At 35.5% G+C, this 19,739-nt stretch overlaps 1 protein-coding gene across 2 annotated transcripts in view; it reads right to left on the minus strand.

Moving 5' to 3' along the window:
• The window catches only part of LOC100376587 (disintegrin and metalloproteinase domain-containing protein 12-like), a 73,063-nt gene that overhangs the window by 11,731 nt on the left and 41,593 nt on the right, over positions 1 to 19,739 (minus strand). For both annotated transcript variants that reach the window (XM_085504236.1, XM_078012350.2), the window contains exons 9-18: positions 19,031 to 19,200; positions 18,409 to 18,493; positions 17,710 to 17,849; positions 16,044 to 16,215; positions 15,288 to 15,458; positions 14,111 to 14,228; positions 13,057 to 13,165; positions 8,661 to 8,856; positions 5,674 to 5,751; positions 4,847 to 4,961 (exon numbers count right to left, since the gene is read on the minus strand). In XM_085504236.1, coding sequence (XP_085360362.1) covers positions 4,847 to 4,961; positions 5,674 to 5,751; positions 8,661 to 8,856; positions 13,057 to 13,165; positions 14,111 to 14,228; positions 15,288 to 15,458; positions 16,044 to 16,215; positions 17,710 to 17,849; positions 18,409 to 18,493; positions 19,031 to 19,200 — 1,354 coding nt within the window. The remainder of the gene's footprint in view (positions 1 to 4,846; positions 4,962 to 5,673; positions 5,752 to 8,660; positions 8,857 to 13,056; positions 13,166 to 14,110; positions 14,229 to 15,287; positions 15,459 to 16,043; positions 16,216 to 17,709; positions 17,850 to 18,408; positions 18,494 to 19,030; positions 19,201 to 19,739) is intronic.

Below are 19,739 nucleotides of genomic sequence, written 5' to 3' on the forward strand. Positions count from 1 at the left end.
CTGTCTACTATATACATAGCAGTGTATGTCAGTCACTGTCTACTATATACATAGCAGTGTATGTCAGTCACTGTCTACTATATACATAGCAGTGTATGTCAGTCACAGTCTACTATATACATAGCAGTGTATGTCAGTCACAGTCTACTATATACATAGCAGTGTATGTCAGTTGCTGTCTACTATATACATAGCAGTGCATGTCAGTCGCTGTCTACTATATACATAGCAGTGTATGTCAGTCACTGTCTACTATATACATAGCAGTGTATGTCAGTCACTGTCTACTATATACATAGCAGTGTATGTCAGTCACTGTCTACTATATACATAGCAGTGTATGTCAGTCGCTGTCTACTATATACATAGCAGTGTATGTCAGTCACTGTCTACTATATACATAGCAGTGTATGTCAGTCGCTGTCTACTATATACATAGCAGTGCATGTCAGTCACTGTCTACTTTATACATAGCAGTGTATGTCAGTCGCTGTCTACTATATACATAGCAGTGCATGTCAGTCACTGTCTACTATATACATAGCAGTGCATGTCAGTCACTGTCTACTATATACATAGCAGTGTATGTCAGTCACTGTCTACTTTATACATAGCAGTGTATGTCAGTCACTGTCTACTTTATACATAGCAGTGTATGTCAGTCGCTGTCTACTATATACATAGCAGTGTATGTCAGTCACTGTCTACTATATACATAGCAGTGTGTCAGTCACTGTCTACTATATACATAGCAGTGTATGTCAGTCACTGTCTACTATATACATAGCAGTGTATGTCAGTCACTGTCTACTATATACATAGCAGTGTATGTCAGTCACTGTCTACTATATACATAGCAGTGTATGTCAGTCACTGTCTACTATATACATAGCAGTGTATGTCAGTCACTGTCTACTATATAAATAGCAGTGTTGTTAGTCACTGTCTACTATATACATAGCAGTGTATGTCAGTCACTGTCTACTATATAATAGCAGTGTATGTCAGTCGCTGTCTACTATATACATAACAGTGTATGTCAGTCACTGTCTACTATATACATAGCAGTGTATGTCAGTCACTGTCTACTATATACATAGCAGTGTACGTCAGTCACTGTCTACTATATACATAGCAGTGTATGTCAGTCACTGTCTACTATATACATAGCAGTGTATGTCAGTCACTGTCTACTATATACATAGCAGTGTATGTCAGTCGCTGTCTACTATACACATAGCAGTGTATGTCAGTCACTGTCTACTATATACATAGCAGTGTTGTTAGTCACTGTCTACTATATACATAGCAGTGCATGTCAGTCACTGTCTACTTTATGCATAGCAGTGTATGTCAGTCGCTGTCTACTATATACATAGCAGTGTATGTCAGTCGCTGTCTACTATATATATACATAGCAGTGTATGTCAGTCGCTGTCTACTATATACATAGCAGTGCATGTCAGTCACTGTCTACTATATACATAGCAGTGCATGTCAGTCACTGTCTACTATATACATAGCAGTGCATGTCAGTCGCTGTCTACTATATACATAGCAGTGTATGTCAGTTGCTGTCTACTTTATACATAGCAGTGTATGTCAGTCGCTGTCTACTATATACAAAGCAGTGTATGTCAGTCGCTGTCTACTATATACATAACAGTGTATGTCAGTCACTGTCTACTATATACATAGCAGTGTATGTCAGTCGCTGTCTACTATATACATAGCAGTGTATGTCAGTTGCTGTCTACTTTGTACATAGCAGTGTATGTCAGTCTACTTTATACATAGCAGTGTATGTCAGTCAGTCTACTATATACATAGCAGTGTATGTCAGTCGCTGTCTACTATATACATAGCAGTGTATGTCAGTCGCTGTCTACTATATACATAGCAGTGTATGTCAGTTGCTGTCTACTTTGTACATAGCAGTGTATGTCAGTCTACTTTATACATAGCAGTGTATGTCAGTCAGTCTACTATATACATAGCAGTGTATGTCAGTCACTGTCTACTATATACATAGCAGTGTATGTCAGTCACTGTCTACTATATACATAGCAGTGTATGTCAGTCACTGTCTACTATATACATAGCAGTGTATGTCAGTTGCTGTCTACTATATACATAGTAGTGTATGTCAGTCACTGTCTAATATATTCATAGCAGTGTATGTCAGTTGCTGTCTACTATATACATAGCAGTGTATGTCAGTCGCTGTCTACTATATACATAGCAGTGTATGTCAGTCGCTGTCTACTATATACAAAGCAGTGTATGTCAGTCGCTGTCTACTATATACATAGCAGTGTATGTCAGCTGCTGTCTACTATATACATAGCAGTGTATGTCAGTTGCTGTCTACTTTATACATAGCAGTGTATGTCAGTCAGTCTACTTTATACATAGCAGTGTATGTCAGTCAGTCTACTATATACATAGCAGTGTATGTCAGTCACAGTCTACTATATACATAGCAGTGTATGTCAGTCACTGTCTACTATATACATAACAGTGTATGTCAGTCGCTGTCTACTATATACATAGCAGTGTATGTCAGTCACTGTCTACTATATACATAGCAGTGTATGTCAGTCACTGTCTACTATATACATAGCAGTGTATGTCAGTCGCTGTCTACTATATACATAGCAGTGTATGTCAGTCGCTGTCTACTATATACATAGCAGTGTATATCAGTCGCTGTCTACTTTATACATAGCAGTGTATGTCAGCCAGTCTACTTTATACATAGCAGTGTATGTCAGTCAGTCTACTATATACATAGCAGTGTATGTCAGTCACTGTCTACTATATACATAGCAGTGTATGTCAGTCACTGTCTACTATATACATAGCAGTGTATGTCAGTCACTGTCTACTATATACATAGCAGTGTATGTCAGTCACTGTCTACTATATAAATAGCAGTGTTGTTAGTCACTGTCTACTATATACATAGCAGTGTATGTCAGTCACTGTCTACTATATACATAGCAGTGTATGTCAGTCACTGTCTACTATATACATAGCAGTGTATGTCAGTCACTGTCTACTATATACATAGCAGTGTATGTCAGTCACTGTCTACTATATACATAGCAGTGTATGTCAGTCACTGTCTACTATATAAATAACAGTGTATGTCAGTCGCTGTCTACTATATAAATAGCAGTGCATGTCAGTCGCTGTCTACTATATACATAGCAGTGTATGTCAGTTGCTGTCTACTATATACATAGCAGTGCATGTCAGTCGCTGTCTACTATATACATAGCAGTGTATGTCAGTTGCTGTCTACTTTATACATAGCAGTGTATGTCAGTTGCTGTCTACTATATACATAGCAGTGTATGTCAGTCACTGTCTACTATATACATAGCAGTGTACGTCAAACTAAAAGTGTGCTGATTACAATTATTTTCTTGACATTGACAAATTGTTATTAGATATGGTCGCCAAATTGACACATTAAACATGCAAGTAAATTTGTTATGATGAGGGTTACAATGACCTAAGAAATTAGGAATATGCTGTGTTTAATCTTGCATCGATGCCAAATAGACGTTAAGTTGCTACTAAACAAAATGATTTTTGATCTGTGCATTTGTCAATTCAAATACATTTTCACATAAACCATACTCCAGTTTGGAACGATGCGACAGGTCTGTGTGATTATCTACCTATAATAATAGCATTATGGCAATTTTATGTGCTATCCTGGTGTCAATATGGCCCAGTCAAACACAACCACCTGATTATCTTAACCAAAGTTCCCCTAAAGTCTCATCCGTTAGTGAATGGAACTTGACCAGGGTTTGGGTGTTCAACTTAAGTATGACTTGAACTTGGGTCTACTGATCACAATCCAATGCAGCACCAACTACACTAAGTGAATAATTTTTCTTCAAGCTGCAGCAGTACAAATTCTTCCAATTAAAAACAATTTACTTTCAAAATAAAAAAGACGCCAACCCCAGAGTGCTCTATAAAAACTCACAGGTTAATGACTGTATGGAGTCATTGAACGAAAGCATTTGAGTAAAATGTTTGTGAAAAGACATTACCAATAATGTCTTTGCAAGTTTCATGCATAAATCTCACAGCAAAAAAAAAACAAAAACATGAATTGTTCAACTGTTGGTTCAAATACTCTTGGTTAGAACTGAATAATTTCATCTGAGGTTTTTTTTAATATCAATTTCACAGCTTATAACTTCAAATTCAACTAACTGCTGGTCAAAACTACATCATGAATAATGTGTTTGTTTTCTGTCTATGATATTCACCGAATCAGGTCAGCATTTAAAAATGTTTCCCTCTAAGTGCATTGTTTTAGAAAATCTATGATCATTGAACGCCAGCCTGCCATAGACAAAAAAAATAAATTCTGTCATCACCCAGTAGTCATAGAAAAAAATCAAAAATAATAATTCTTATCTTGAGAAGAAGGAGTTTTTAAAGTTATACACCTACAAGCCTAAGGTAAGTTACAGATGGGTAAATTCCATGGATGGGTATCCATGGAAACCACATACAACCAGAGATGGATGAAAATTAGCAATCACAATCAATTAACAGTGTCTTTGTTAATAAAGAATTAAAATAGATATAATGCATATTTTTTTTTTTTGGAAGAATTTCAAAAGATGTTAATAATAAATTGTAGTGGTTTAACTAACTACATTAGAAACCGACATTAAGCAGAGCAAGTGAAATATGAAAGGTCTGTATTATGCACTTCAAGGCAGTAGGCAGTGACAGAATTTTTTAAGATGCAGGGCTTTTTAGAACAACAAAGCTGTTTGATAAAAGATTGTACATTGTTGAGGGTACCTACCTTCAACTGGTGGTCTAACAGGTCCACTATCCAGACTGCCACCAAAACCAGCAACATTACAATACGGCGGAGCCCAATTCTTATTACAGTGACAGTGATTTTGACTGTTACATACCTATCATACAATCAGAACATTTGTTTGTTTGAAAAAAACTAAACATGATGTAAACATAACGAAATAACAAATAGTTAAATATACAATATGTAATTAATAATATTGGCATTTGATAAATTATATTGATAAATAAATGGGGGTAGGATTTATCAAGACCTGGAAATCTGAGTATTTGTTCGATGTGCATTGGTTGTTTTGATATATACAATGACAATCACTGCAGAAGTTGGTGGTTTTATTGGTGATTTCAATTTCCATCTAATGAAAACTTTTTTTTATTCATTATAAATCTTATTCCGATTTGGTCTACAGTATGGAGTATCGAATAACAGTATCAAACAATACAAGTTTCACCCATATTGCATTTTTAATGCTTTGTTTGCAATGTGTGGCTGTCTCAGACAGATATAATTATATTTATTGCACATTTGTATTATTTGTGATGTAATGATACATATATACCACATGTACCCTGGAATAAAGCTGCATTGCTCACTCTGACAGTCTCCAGTCTCTATCAGGAGAATACTGCTATGCACAGCACACATCATATACAATTCCTGTTTTCAAGTTAATTTTTTTAGTGGGATACTGAGCTTGCATTTTGTAGGATAAAAAGTGCTAAATTGCTTTTAATAGCGAAACAATGTGAGTGCTTGCTATCAGTATATCAGTATATCAGTATATCTGGTGTATGTGTATGTACACTTACCCCATTAAATGAACAATTGTATGGACATTGAGTAAGACCTAACTCAGCTATCGATGTGCATTTATTTTCATAACACATCTGAAATAAATTGAGTATTTACAAATGAGTATAAATTGCAATCAATAATCCTTTTTACCTGATGAGTAACAAAGCATATTTGGATATCAACACATTAATTCCAATATAATCACAACTTGTCCAGGCCCTCAAGGTCATATCATTCCCACAGGCAATTTTCAATAACCATAGAAATTTTGGATCGTGTTTTTTTCAATAATAATCAAATTTTGTATAAATTATAGAAATGAATATCAGTGCTTTAATTACACAGGAGAATATTATGAATATTACGAGACAATGAAAACTGGCTTTTTTGTAAAGGGCAATGGTTGTCACGCCATGCATGTGCCACATTTGTGTTGCGAAACTTTTTCCCACAATTCAATGCACTTTTCTAAGGAAATTACGAGTACATGTTTTGACCTGGATGTCACTTACACTTAATTACGACCGATGACTCCTTCAAATCACCAAACAAATTACCCAAGTAAAGCTTGGTAACCTCTAAATTTGTACTTGTTGGTCTCAGCAAGACAAAAGCCGCCATTTTTGTTCATACATGTATGAGACCCTTATCTCGCATATTGTGGTACGATGACCATTCAGTGTTCTCCCCAGGCCTCTGAAGCGACACGGTACCGTGACGCTTGGACACTCGGTCGTGATGCTTGCCCTTTGTCCGTGACGCTTGGTCACTCAGCCGTGATGCTTATATTTTGTCAGTCTCGTCTTGCACGTATTTAAAACAATAACATGTATTGATCGAAAGGTAATCCCGCTTTTGTTAGCCATACAAAGACGGTGATAAAAACGGAAGTCTGCAATATGTTGCGAAGTCTTTCAAAGGTGCAGAGCCTCCAAATCAAAAAAAAAATAACTAGAATAGCAATAATTTGCCCATTGCACGCAACGGCAACAATGTGACAAAACAAGTCACGGCGTACGTCGGGAAGATCAACCCCGATTTGCTGCACTCTGATTTGTTATCACTCAATCGCTGGTGACATTATTTACTCCAAAATTAAAAAAAGAACAAGTGAAATTAAGTCGCATTGGAAAGAAAAGTATGAATAATTCAACAGCAGACGAGACGGGATGAGACAAAACAAACTCTGACCTCTGAAAATACCCCATTCATAGGGTACCTTAGTACAGAAAAACGCCGCCCTAAGGCGACATAATGCACGTTGCAACATTGTGACCTATGCATGCTGGGCTATCAGGGGTTCTGATCGAGGTAACAAAGATGGCGGCGCAGAATGCATGATTTTCCGCGATGTTTAAAAACAACATCTCGTTGGCAATTTAGATGTAATGCTTATGATAATCGTCAATGAATCGTTTTAATAAACAATTTGTGTATTTCACACCAAAAAGTCAGATACCGATGATCGCAATAGCAGCGGTGAATACCCGTCCAACGCAATGCCGTCAGCTGACAATGTTACGGTGATCGTAGCGTTGTACTCATAAGGTATATTGCAATGAAAAATCGCCGAACTGCCATTGTAGAATTATTTTTTAATTATTGATTTATTAATTTCAACATATTTCGATATCTTGCCGACTTTATATATTTAACCAAAAAATGTTTTCCCCGACGTTTATATGAACCGACAGTGACATGGGCACTAAAACTTATACACAACGATGAACCAGTTACATCCATGGATAACAGTATATTCACTGACTGGCTATAGCACAAGTTTTTCAATTTTTTTGTCCTTTTTATGATGTTCCATTTCAAACTTTATTTGACTTGATACAAAAACAAAAAATACAATGCAGTAAAATGATATAAAATTTATCAGATATAAAAATATCTTGTCTTTAATTAATTGTAGATTGACAATATTTGTTGGGAAAAACTGATTATTATGCAAATAAAAATTATGCAAATTAGATGCATTGTTATGCAAATTGGCCGTGATGCTTGACATGGAGTCTGGGGAGAACACTGCCATTGCCCTTTAAGTAAAGTCAAAGTGGGTTCCATGAGATTTGGTCCCCGGAATTTGACTTCAATAGGTGATTTTCCGTACAACTGCGAGATCTCGCGAGATGCATGAAAGACGCGCGTCGAACGTCTGCCGCAAAAATCGAACGATTTGATTTTGAACTCGAATTTCTTTATTTCGTAGCTCACATCGACCGGCCGATCTTTGACAGAGGAATATTGCATTCGAATATCCTCACTTAATCGAAATTGCCCATCATCAAATGTGTACAGCACATTATTGACATGGAAATGTGCCCCAAAATACTTTCGCGTTTGTCGAATCTCACGCGATGTTTGACGCCACTACGACGCTATGACCTTTGTTTGTCCTGTTTGATTTCACGCATAACGCGTGATTCTCGCAGTGAACGGAAAATGGTCTATTATCTAATCATAAAAACTGACATCTGAATTCAATGATGTGTATATTAGGGATATTAGTATATCCAGAGTTTATATACATTTGTATAATACATGTATATGATAAATGCATGTTCAATATCCATGTTTTTCAGCCTCTCGACTGAGATAGCTACGCTGTTAGCAATGCACATTTTAATTATAGGATTGAAGATATCATCACGAAATGAACAAATCTGAGATGGGTTCATGTGAGGTACCTATATGTATAATATCAAAGACATCAAACTTTCAACATGAAGTCTAAAATGTCACCTTTTACCGAAATGACAAATTAGAGAATTTAACATATCATCACAAAATGAGCAAATCTAAGTGAGGTCTACGCAAGATACATATACACAAAGTATCAAAGCATTCAGGCTTGTAGTTTTCAAGAAGAAGTTGAAAAGGTAAAACATTGACACGGACGACGACGGACAATCACTCATATGATAAGCTTCACTCGACAAAAATGACAGCGAAGCTAAAAAAAGTTAGACACGAGAAAATAACATTTGTGACATACCATTTGATCAGCACATTTTGTTCCAGGCTGGACCATACCAGGGTCTGGTACATCACTTCCCAAATCTACAGACGCTGCTTTGCATACATACATTTCTTTATCAATATAAACATAGCCGAGTCGTGTCAAAGCTAAAGATCCTTTCACTGGAAAGTCTTCCCCACCTTGACACATTAAACGACCACAAGGTGCATCTCTGGAACATAATGAAGGAAAAGATTTAAAGCTGCAGGCAGATTCTACTACATATTGCTAGAAGCAATCTTTGTATTACTGACATAATACTGGATATACTGACAATACGACCACTAAATATATCTATAAACTAATTTCAAAATATAATATACATATTTTGCATGACAATATGAGTATCTGAAGTAACAATAGCTGTAATTATCAATTTTGTTCTCAGATTAATAAAAAAATTTCCTTTGTCATTAGCGTCAATTTGTAATAGCCATCACCAAAAGTTCGACACTGAAAGCATATCATACACGATATATACCGATGTTGTGCATTATATCTCTAGCAAGTGAATAAAGATGGGCACAGTGTGCATTCAGGTCTCCAGAGGGCACCATATCTAGTTTTGTCAAGTTAACCACAGGGATTACGATCCCCCATATTGAGGGGCTAAGCCTCTCCGTTACAGCTTCTCACTGAAGACTTTATGTGTTATTTCCTATCATAGTGCGTGTCGTGCATCACAATTGTTTACAGTTCCCCTCACATGACAAAACAATGAAGACTCTTGTTAATGAGTTTTCACATTGCATTTTACACGATATTAGGTCTTGTGTAGAGTCACTTTGCCCATGCAATTGCGTCTTAGCTAATATTCCCGTAAGATTAGGTCATCTTCATATGGTTATATTTAAACAAATAACCACACAGTGTCGCTATTGGGAATATTCTGGAAAGGTAATTTTCCAAAAGAAATTCTCCATTTCATTTAAGGTAGCAAGAATGTTTTGTGACGTTTTCGAATAAAACATTCTCTGTCTGTTGTCTCGTTCAGAACAGTAATTTAGCTTATATATTTCAAAAGACTAAGTATAGAGGTACAAGTTCACACAAACTGGACAGTCATTGTTTACATTATTATAACGTGACATCAAAAATGGTGAACCTTGTAAAAATGACTAAGTCCGCGATTGCGAGAGCACACTGCGGAATTTCCTGGTGGAATTTACGTCATGCATTGTCCATAATCAAGTCCATTGAAATGTGTCCCCGGTTATCAAAAGACCTATTATTCTGATTTCTATGCAGGTTTGTTTTTTTGTCCCCAAATTATTTCATACTTGGCACCTTTAACAGACTCTTATTCTGTGACAAAGCATTTTCTTTAAAAACCCAGACATATTTCGCACCATCATTATCTTTTGAACGATAACTGCGAGTTTGAATGTCCTAGTCCTAGTCCAATGAGTCGTACTCAGTCAAAACCTCAACTCGAGAAAAACGCGAAAAACAGTTTTGGTTAATGAAACACTGTAGATTTGCTGCATTATTATAAATATACACTAAAAATGGCCAAAAATATTAACCTCCGATATCATAGAACTCATAAAGAGTGTCAGATAATGAATAATTTCATGCTCGAGTGTGAAAAATGAAGAAAACTGCTAGCATTTGAGTCCGTACTCCAGGAACGTTCGGGTTTCCATTGTTATGCAAACGCACAACGAGGGATAATCTTCTGACAAACATTACTGTCCCACTGTACACGCTGACAGTTTACAAGCAAGCTAATCCTTCAAGTGTCTCTGATAAGAGATCTAATAAAACGGTTTTCATGGTGAAACAAAATGGCCGATGTTTGAAAAAAATTGCTGTTTCAGACTGCGACACTGAGTGGCAGATTTTTCTTTGCCTCGTCTGTCAACGTTTTCTTTTCTTCGCCATTGCGTTATAAAAAATGGTATTAGTAAAATAGATAATTGACTTGGAAAATAAAACGATTTAAAAGAAAGTTGTGCAAAGTTACAGTACTTATTTCGCACAACCTTCCACCCGCTTCCGCTTTCCAATCACCTTTTTCACTCGCTTTTGCGACCGCTTGTTGAATTCGACCGGACAATTTCCGCTTTATTTTTGACCGCGCAAACCCCGAAATATCACCGCCCGCTCGCTCGCGTGCATTTGAAATTAGGATTAATAGAAAAATTTCCGAGGTTCACATTGTCTTATAATTGTCTTTCTGGTTTTTATGAATGTTCAACAGCTGACGAAGTTCAAATACTTTTTGTTTTAACTATCTATAATTATATGCACGCAATCTGACCCTTTGACCTCGATTTGGCTGGGACTGAATATTTTATTTTGAACAATATTCTGACGTGAAATACAAAATGTATTTCAACACAAGTACGACATGTTGTCTGGGTTTTCTTTCCTGATTGTTGAGTCTTCGCAATGTGTTTTGTATAATTATTGTTGTTTTTCCCCGACGCAAAAACAAGCTGAAGGACCATGAAGCTAAATGGCAGTTTTATGCAAGGGCTGAGTGAATTTAATTACATCGCAAAACTACAACAGAGCTGGAGTTGTTCGCGGTGAAACAACTGCCTTGAAGTCGATGCAACTTCAACTAGCCATTTCTAACCTTGAAATAAAAAAAACAACAACTAAAAATTTGAAGAGCATCGGGGAAAATATTAATAATCATTCTTATCAATCACTTGCTTTATTTTATTCGAATCCACGAAATTCACGAGTTTTTTGACATTTGTTGGCAACTTCCGCTCTAAAAAAGATTGAAAATGTGGGTGTGGTTCTTTTGTGAGGTCCTGTTGATAATACGGACAAATATGGTTCTGTGACCTAGGTCGTGCTCCGATCATGTGACTTTCAACCAATCAATGATGTTGTAACAAAGCATATTTGACGCTAATTGAAAGGTCGTCGTACTATCCAATTTCCGGCGTCGATTCACATAGTGTTTTTGTGCTGTGACCGGCTTCAAAATTCGCTGAAAAACATCGGTATATTTTGACAAACGGATGGAATTTGACCTCAGATCAGAAAGAAAATACTAGGCTTAGATACATTAGAGTCCATGGCGAATCAGTTTTCTCTGCAAGTTGGGAAATAAAGTAAACCAGAGTAGGGTTGATGATTTTTAGCCCTGAAGGACTTCCGTGTGAATCCTGAGTTACGAATTGTTCATTGACTGACCACCAAATATTTATGACTATAACCAAATTTGACACGTTTTTTTAAGCCCAATAAATTATTCATACATGTCAAGCTCTGTTCGATTTTTTCAGGGCATGTGGCCGTTTTTAGTCGAAAATATTTGTTGTGGGAACACTTTTACGGTACGGTATAGACTGAACTCATTCAATGATCGTGACTTATTTTTGAAAATTGAATGTCAAATTTTATCAGACAGGGACCGACGTGGATTCGGTATCGTGATTTTTGGAATTAATCATTAACATTTCCTCGTTTCTCTACTCTGTCAAAATGAGTTACCTATGCTTTTTCACGTAACTGTCATTATAATTATAAAAAATAGTACATCTAGAACAAGCACCCAAAACATGTAACAAGAGGTCACAGTTCAGTTGCTTTCACGATACAAGTGTCATACAACTATTAGATTTGAGGTGTCGTTCAGAATTTAATAATAGTTAATACTAGTTGTATGTTCACACTTTACTATCAAAACCACCATTTCGACCACTCATGTGCCAGTGATCCGTGTTTGGGTAAGCGGTCGGTGTTTCAATGAGCGAGCTAGCGAAAAAAAAACGCGATTAAAATGCGGTCGATTTCCGGTCGAACAAGACCGCATGGTCGAAAATTAAACGATAAGCGGTCGATGTAAAAGCGGAAGGTTGGACGAAAGGAGTACTGTATGCCCGGACTGTATGACCATGTTTCTCCGACGAATTCTCGACTGACAATAATGCTGGCAATAGACGTTAGATAAACACGCATTGTTTGCGATGGAAAGCTTATCACCCGTTATATCAGAATCGTCAACAACAGAGTATACAGATAAGATGTTATCATTTAAACCCTTCCAATGATAAACATTATGCAAATATGCATGAAACGGCAGTTGTAGTCTTTTCTTCTAGCGTTTTAAAACACTAATTTAATTTAACGTTATTTTGCAATTTGGATCTTTTGTAAATCTGGGATGATGTATCAAGGTCTGAAGTAACCGTTTTATCAATTTTTGAAAAATCAAGAAAAAAGTGAAAATTTCCCTTCTTGCTACCTTAATGTTTGAATTAGAACATTACATTATAGATAGTATTTTCCATTACCAAATTTGGAGTAGTCGCGTATTCATTATTTTTGTGTTTGACGTTGTTTTATCATCGTCTCTTGTTGTTAGGTAGGAAGTGGCTTGACATTCCTAATTTCATAATATACTTACTTAGCTTGACACGCTACAAAAGTACCATCTTCATTTTGACCACAATTACCAAGTTCATCACCTTTTCTATTGGTTTCGGTATAACACAGTTCTGGTGAATTACTAGCGGCTGTAAGATACAAATAAACACATTATAATACAGACATTCTATATATATATATATATATATATATATATATATATACAAGTGGTTGACCATTATTGTAATATTCTTAAAGAATCATTATGAGACAGTTTATCTGAGGGAAAGGATTGGTTTGTTCATTTAACCAACTGATGACAGAGCTCCTGGTTGCTAGGCACTACTGGGCATGCCTGCATAAGTAATTACAAGACTAGGTCAAATGTCACAATAATACAGAAGTAGAACAATACAATTATTAACACTGGGAGTGAGGAGAGGTTGAGAAAATAAAACTACACAGAGAAAATTTTGAAAAAAAAATTCTATGCAATTTATAGGAGGAAAAATATATTTCTCAAAATAAAACCATACAGATTTGAAACAGCAACATAATAATAATTAAATCACCCACAAAAACAAGGAAAGACAAAAACTATAGTTTGCAAAGACAGATATGTAATGCAAACCCCCATATTTGCAGTTTATTCATGACTTATCACAAGCCCTGTTACATATATGCAAATCAGTCACGTCTCAATGTAATAATTATTGGTATCTTCACAGTAATTTATGCAATGTCTAGAGCCGTACATGACAAAGTTAAAACATTGCCAACACTTGCGATGCAATGTGTCTATGATTTGTGCAGGATACTCTGAATCACTTTATAAATTTCAGGGCAAGGTCACAGGATTTAGTCATACTACGCTATGCTATTAATCTTGCATCTATAAAATGATTTTCACTTTTTATTCCACGTCACAAAATTTAGTTTTTTTGTTTTTTGTTGGAAAGCAGACTAAAATCTTTGCTTACTTTATGTTGCTATTTTTCTAGAAACATATTTTAAATATTTTCTTATACTTGTTTATTTTTTGAAGAGTTCATCAAAATAATCATCAGGAAACAGACTATAAAACATTGACTCACTTCCACCCCATAATTCCAGACATTGTCTATCATGTGTCACACAAGCACCATAGTAACAGTAGGCATCATCAGTACTAGCGCAGGGTTGACCATTCTGCCGATAAACATTAGATGGACACTGGAGAAAAAAAAAATCTATCCATTAGAGTTACATATATTTGCCTCAATGAAAAGTAGAATTTACAATCTGCATTAACTCTCAGGATTTATTATATAGCTTTATTCCATATACTAGTATTCTGCCAATCCAGTGTACCTGTAATATAAAAGTGTAATAATCTCCATACGGTGTAATAACAATCCTAGCAATCTGATTGGTCCCTGCAAGATTGAATTTTTGACATCATGGCTGACAATTCAGCCTCTTTAGGCATTTTTAAGAAAACTTACAAAATTTATCTTAGTGAAAAAATTGTTGTAAATGGCTCAAGCCTATAGTGTGTATATTGTGTTTTTTGTCCCTACAGAGGGCCCAATGAAAATTACTTTATTGTATATTAGCCTACCCTCTTTAAATGAAGTGTTAAATAAATAAATAAATAAATAAATAAATAAATAAATAAATAAATAAATAAATAAATAAATAAATAAATAAATAAATAAATAAATCACAAAATACAAAATCACAAAGGAATTTTATTAATTGAAATATTTCTAATAGTTCAGATGTCGGCTAAAATTATGTGATATAAAGCCACATATATTTGGGGCATAATTTCAAATTCTGAGTGCACAGAAATTTGTTTTACCAATGTCTCTTGGCAAGTTTTTACGGATTCTGAAAAGAGTTTACTTAGTTACCAATACATCCCTGGAACTGTAAATATAAGTGATGTCTCCAAAAAAAAACCAAAATTTCCTAATTACTGTGGAATACTTTATTTTCACTGGAATTAATTTTCGCTGAAAAGGCTTTTTTGTCATTTTTTATGGATTTTATTTTCACTAATTTTTGATGAGTTTAATGTGAAATATAGGAAAAAAAAAGTATATTCGCTGGATTTTATTTTCACGGAATCATCCCTTCAGCGAAAATAGCAAAAATAAATTCCAAGCGAAAATAAAGTATTCTACAGTAGTGTTTGTTAACAGTGATCTTTTATGCAAATAATGTCTTGAATATGCAGTAACTGTATAAATTGAAACATGGTATAAACATGGGATATCAAATTCTTACCGCTGGTGAATGTCCTCTGCAATATTCTGGTAAATCACATTTATTGACGACATCTCTGCATAACGTACCAGGTGGTTTTAACTGACAGTCTTCACAGCATTCACCGATTGCACACGTAGCATTTGCATGTAGTGTACAGTTATAAGCGTTACAGCATGGATTATCACAGTCCTATTAGGAAACAATCCAACAACACCATTACATAATGCCAATATGGTAGAAAGATTGCATCATGAAACACAAGTCAGCTTAGTTTGTACATATGTAAACTACTAATTTATTCTACTTCAAATAAATTAACATCTACATGTGGTAAGTATATGCATAATTAAGCATTCAGACTTTATCAGCAGATGTACATGTATATTTGTCCAACTTAGCGCCCAGGGTTCTTGGCTCACAAAATCGTGTTAGAGGGTAGGGACTAAGTTGAGCACCCCACTTGAAAAATTGACCAAAAGACAATTTTCGTTCACCTTGTGCCAGATTACGAGGACCGGATATATCATTAATTCAAATCATGGATTCAAATAGTTATTTTGACTTTACCATATTTGTTCTATTAGTAGTGCATACATGTAAAAGAAGTAATATTTGAATGATCCAGTATACAGATAATGCAATTAATTATTTACATGTGCTTCTAATAGAGCAAATACAGTATAAATTTGTGTTTACAGCTAAATGGTATCAATGCTTACATGCCCTAGATTTTAATAGTATCTAGTGTTGTTAGAAGAAACATGTGAACTATACCTCTGGTTTACCACAGTCACATTCTTCAAGGTCTTCTTGAAATCCATTACCACAAATGGGACCCCCGTAAATAGTACGTGGATAATTAAACAGACAGGATCCTAAACCTTTACGTAAAGCAGCTTCCAAATCTTCAAAATTGCAATTAGACCACTTTGTTGGTGGAATAGACCTGTAATACATGTATCAAAAATGTGTTATATCATAGGATAAAATTTATGTGGCTCAATTGCCAACACTTTGATAATTTCTTATTCAAAATAACTTGTGCTTGCAGTGTCCCTCTGGGTACTATGAGGTACTATGATTATGAGAAGAGTACAGTGGGAGTATTGACCGAATTTCTTTGTGTGGGGTCTGGTCAAACCCTGGGGGTAGCCATGTTTGTTTGTTTGTTATTAGAGAATGCTTACGTGCGTAATCGTTCCATATTTGGAGTTCGCGTTTCCTAATATGGCAGGATGAAAATACCCAGTCCAATACGGCAAAATTACGCCATGCTGTAACTTATGGGGTTACGGTGACAGATGTATAATATACATCGTAATGTATCACAATGCAAGATTTTTAAGTACTGTAGAATGACTAATTTTCACTGGGTTTAAATTTCGCTGATTTACCATTTCAGGCATATTCAGTGGGTTTAAATTCACGGTTTTATCATTTAGATAATGTGTTCTATGCTAAATTTTAAATATTCACTGGGTTTTAATTTAGTGCATTTTTCCAGTCAGTGAAATAAGCGAAATTAAAACCCAGTGAATAATTAACCCCTTTACAGTAATGTAATATTCAGATTGTTGGGTCACAGTTCCATATATTAAATGTGACTTATCTTTCCTGACTTTTTATGTGCTGACTGTGAGTGCTGACATACATGTATAGAGCATTTTTCACAGCAACCATAATCAATGTTTTTTGTTTTTTTTAAATGTTTTTGTGCCAGGCAAAAGTTTCGGACATTGAATGTCACTGTTGTATCTCCTGACTTTTTTTTTTTGAAAGTGCTAGTGCTGACACATAGTGCATTTTGCCACAGAAGTCATTTCCTGTTTGGGACTACATGACAGGAATGTGTGGCCATCTCCCTATCAAATGGCAATGTGTAATGCGCTATCATGGCGTCAACCAGGCCCTGTCGAACACAAGCACCTGCGGACCTTAAGCAAGGTTCCCCCAAAGTTGCATTCGTTAGTGAATGAATCTCAGCCAGTGGAATTGGCTTACCCATTGAGTCTGTGGCACACTCACCCAGGGTAGGGGTCGACCCGTTGATGTTCAGCCTAAGGTAGGATTTGAATGATGCGACCACCACTATGCTACCAGACACCGGTACCACCATAATCAATGTTTGGAACTTAGTGAAAGGACTGTGTGACCATCTTCCTATCATAATAGCATAATGGCAATTTAATGCACTCTCTCAGTGTAAACCAGGCCTGGTCACACACAATCACTTGTCATCGCCCCGCAAATTGCATTTGTTAGTGAATAAAACTCCGCCTGTGGATTTAGCCTCACCATTGAATCACCCTGGGTGGGAGTGTTGGGGATGACCCTTTTCAGTGTTCAATCCCAGGTTAAATTTGAACATGGGTCTGCCAGTCAATTGTTCAATGCATCAATCAACCAAATTTACCCACAATGCATCAATGACCAGACTTACCCACTAGCTGGTTCCATAACACAGCCTTCTCTTTCTGGGGCAGGGCAATCACAGTCTGTTGTATCATGTAATAATCCTATATTGTGTCCCAATTCATGCGTCATTGTTGATGCAACATCAGCTGCATGTATACCATGATCCTGCAATGTCACAGTTAATTAAACTAATTAAACAAAATGCAAGATTAAAATCAAACCGAGTTGAGACTTTATTTTTGGTTAATTTAAATTGTTCAATAAAGTTTGCAGAACATGGTGGGTTCAAAGTGGAAACACATGGCATGTATGACACATTGTTTCTTTACCTAGATTTGAATTTTTCTAATTGAGCAGATTTGTTTCTACTTTTTCTCCCTAGATTAACTTCAGAATTCACATATAGTAATAACACATTCATCTCAAAAAAGGCCTTTTACCTCCATATGACCCTGCATAGCAATAAGCAATAATATTCAACAAATATTTAAATAAATCAAAATCTTAATATAACTAGGTTTCAGAAAGATTGATTAAAAATACTTAATACTGGTCACAAGAATGATGTCAGACATTTATATACCCCATACTTTGTACAAAAGGTAATAAAAATATAAATGATAGTTATTGATAAATGTGATATAGATATGAATACTCAAGTCACAGTTCAATTTTAATTACCAGGTGTCAATTTTAACCTTGCTTATAACATTGTAATGCATACCTCGTTAACGCCAGCTGATCGTTCTGATGAACACATACCACCTAAAGATGCCATACCCACAGTACTACCATCAAATGTACGCCCTCTGTAATCAGAAATATTAAATAGTAGGACACACAAATAATGATACCAGGAAATGTGAACAGAAGTATTATTTACGGTTATGTCACTCGTACCAGTATTGACATCATCAGAAATGATGTCATTCACATAACACTGATGACACACATTATCATTTATATCAGTGATGACATAATCTAAATGAGTGTAGATGTCATTCCTATCAGTGATGACATAATCTAAATGAGTGTAGATGTTGATCCTATCAGTGATGACATAATCAAAATGAGTGTAGATGTCATTCATATCAGTGATGACATAATCAAAATGAGTGTAGATGTCATTCATATCAGTGATGACATAATCAAAATGAGTATAGATGTCATTCCTATCAGTGATGACATAATTAAAATGAGTGTAGATGTCATTCATATCAGTGATGACATAATCAAAATGAGTGTAGATGTCATCCGTATCAGTGATGACATAACCAAAATGATTGAATTTTATTGACATTATTTATACAAAGATTCATGATGCAAATGTTGATATCGGTACTTACGTTAATAGTTGTGCATTATCATTGTAAGATACTGGAAGAAGAGTATCTTTTCTCCATTTTTGAAAATTCTCCATAGTCCGCATTGGGTTACTAACAACATCTATCATATCCCCTTGGTTCCAGACTTCCATACCAATCAATGCTATTCGTATATTCAAGTCTTGATAATACTGCAATTAAACAAACATACCAAAACTGTACGGCGTATACATACTGGTAAATATATTATTGCAATAAAATCATTGCAGAAGCAGTTGCCCACTCACAGATGCAGAGTAAATAGCAACAAACATTTCACCTCACTCCTTTAATCACATTTCCACTGTATGCATTATTAAAACAGAATGAAGACCAATAGCATAGCAGTTCATCTCAAAGCTCCGAGAGGCAACATGACGTTGTCGCTAGTAAATATTCAGTCAGAAAAAATATTTAATACTTAAAGGGGAACCTTCCAAACCCAAAGAATCATGGGACACTATTGTTTATGTTGTTTACAATATTAATCGACCTTTTGTTATCCATTGTAATTTTAATCCAGAAAGAAAATTTTTTGTGAAATTGGGCTTAACTGGAAGGTGCCCCTTTAATACAGGTACGTGTATCTTTGATTGAATATAGCCAATCATCATTTTATATCATTTGGAAAGTCAACAAGCAATCTGACCCAGAGTACATTTATACCGAGCATCAAACCGATCAGAGGTTT

The sequence above is a fragment of the Saccoglossus kowalevskii genome, chromosome 10 (assembly GCF_978046115.1).
Source record: "Saccoglossus kowalevskii chromosome 10, keSacKowa6.1, whole genome shotgun sequence".
In the NCBI taxonomy this organism is placed as follows: domain Eukaryota; kingdom Metazoa; phylum Hemichordata; class Enteropneusta; family Harrimaniidae; genus Saccoglossus; species Saccoglossus kowalevskii.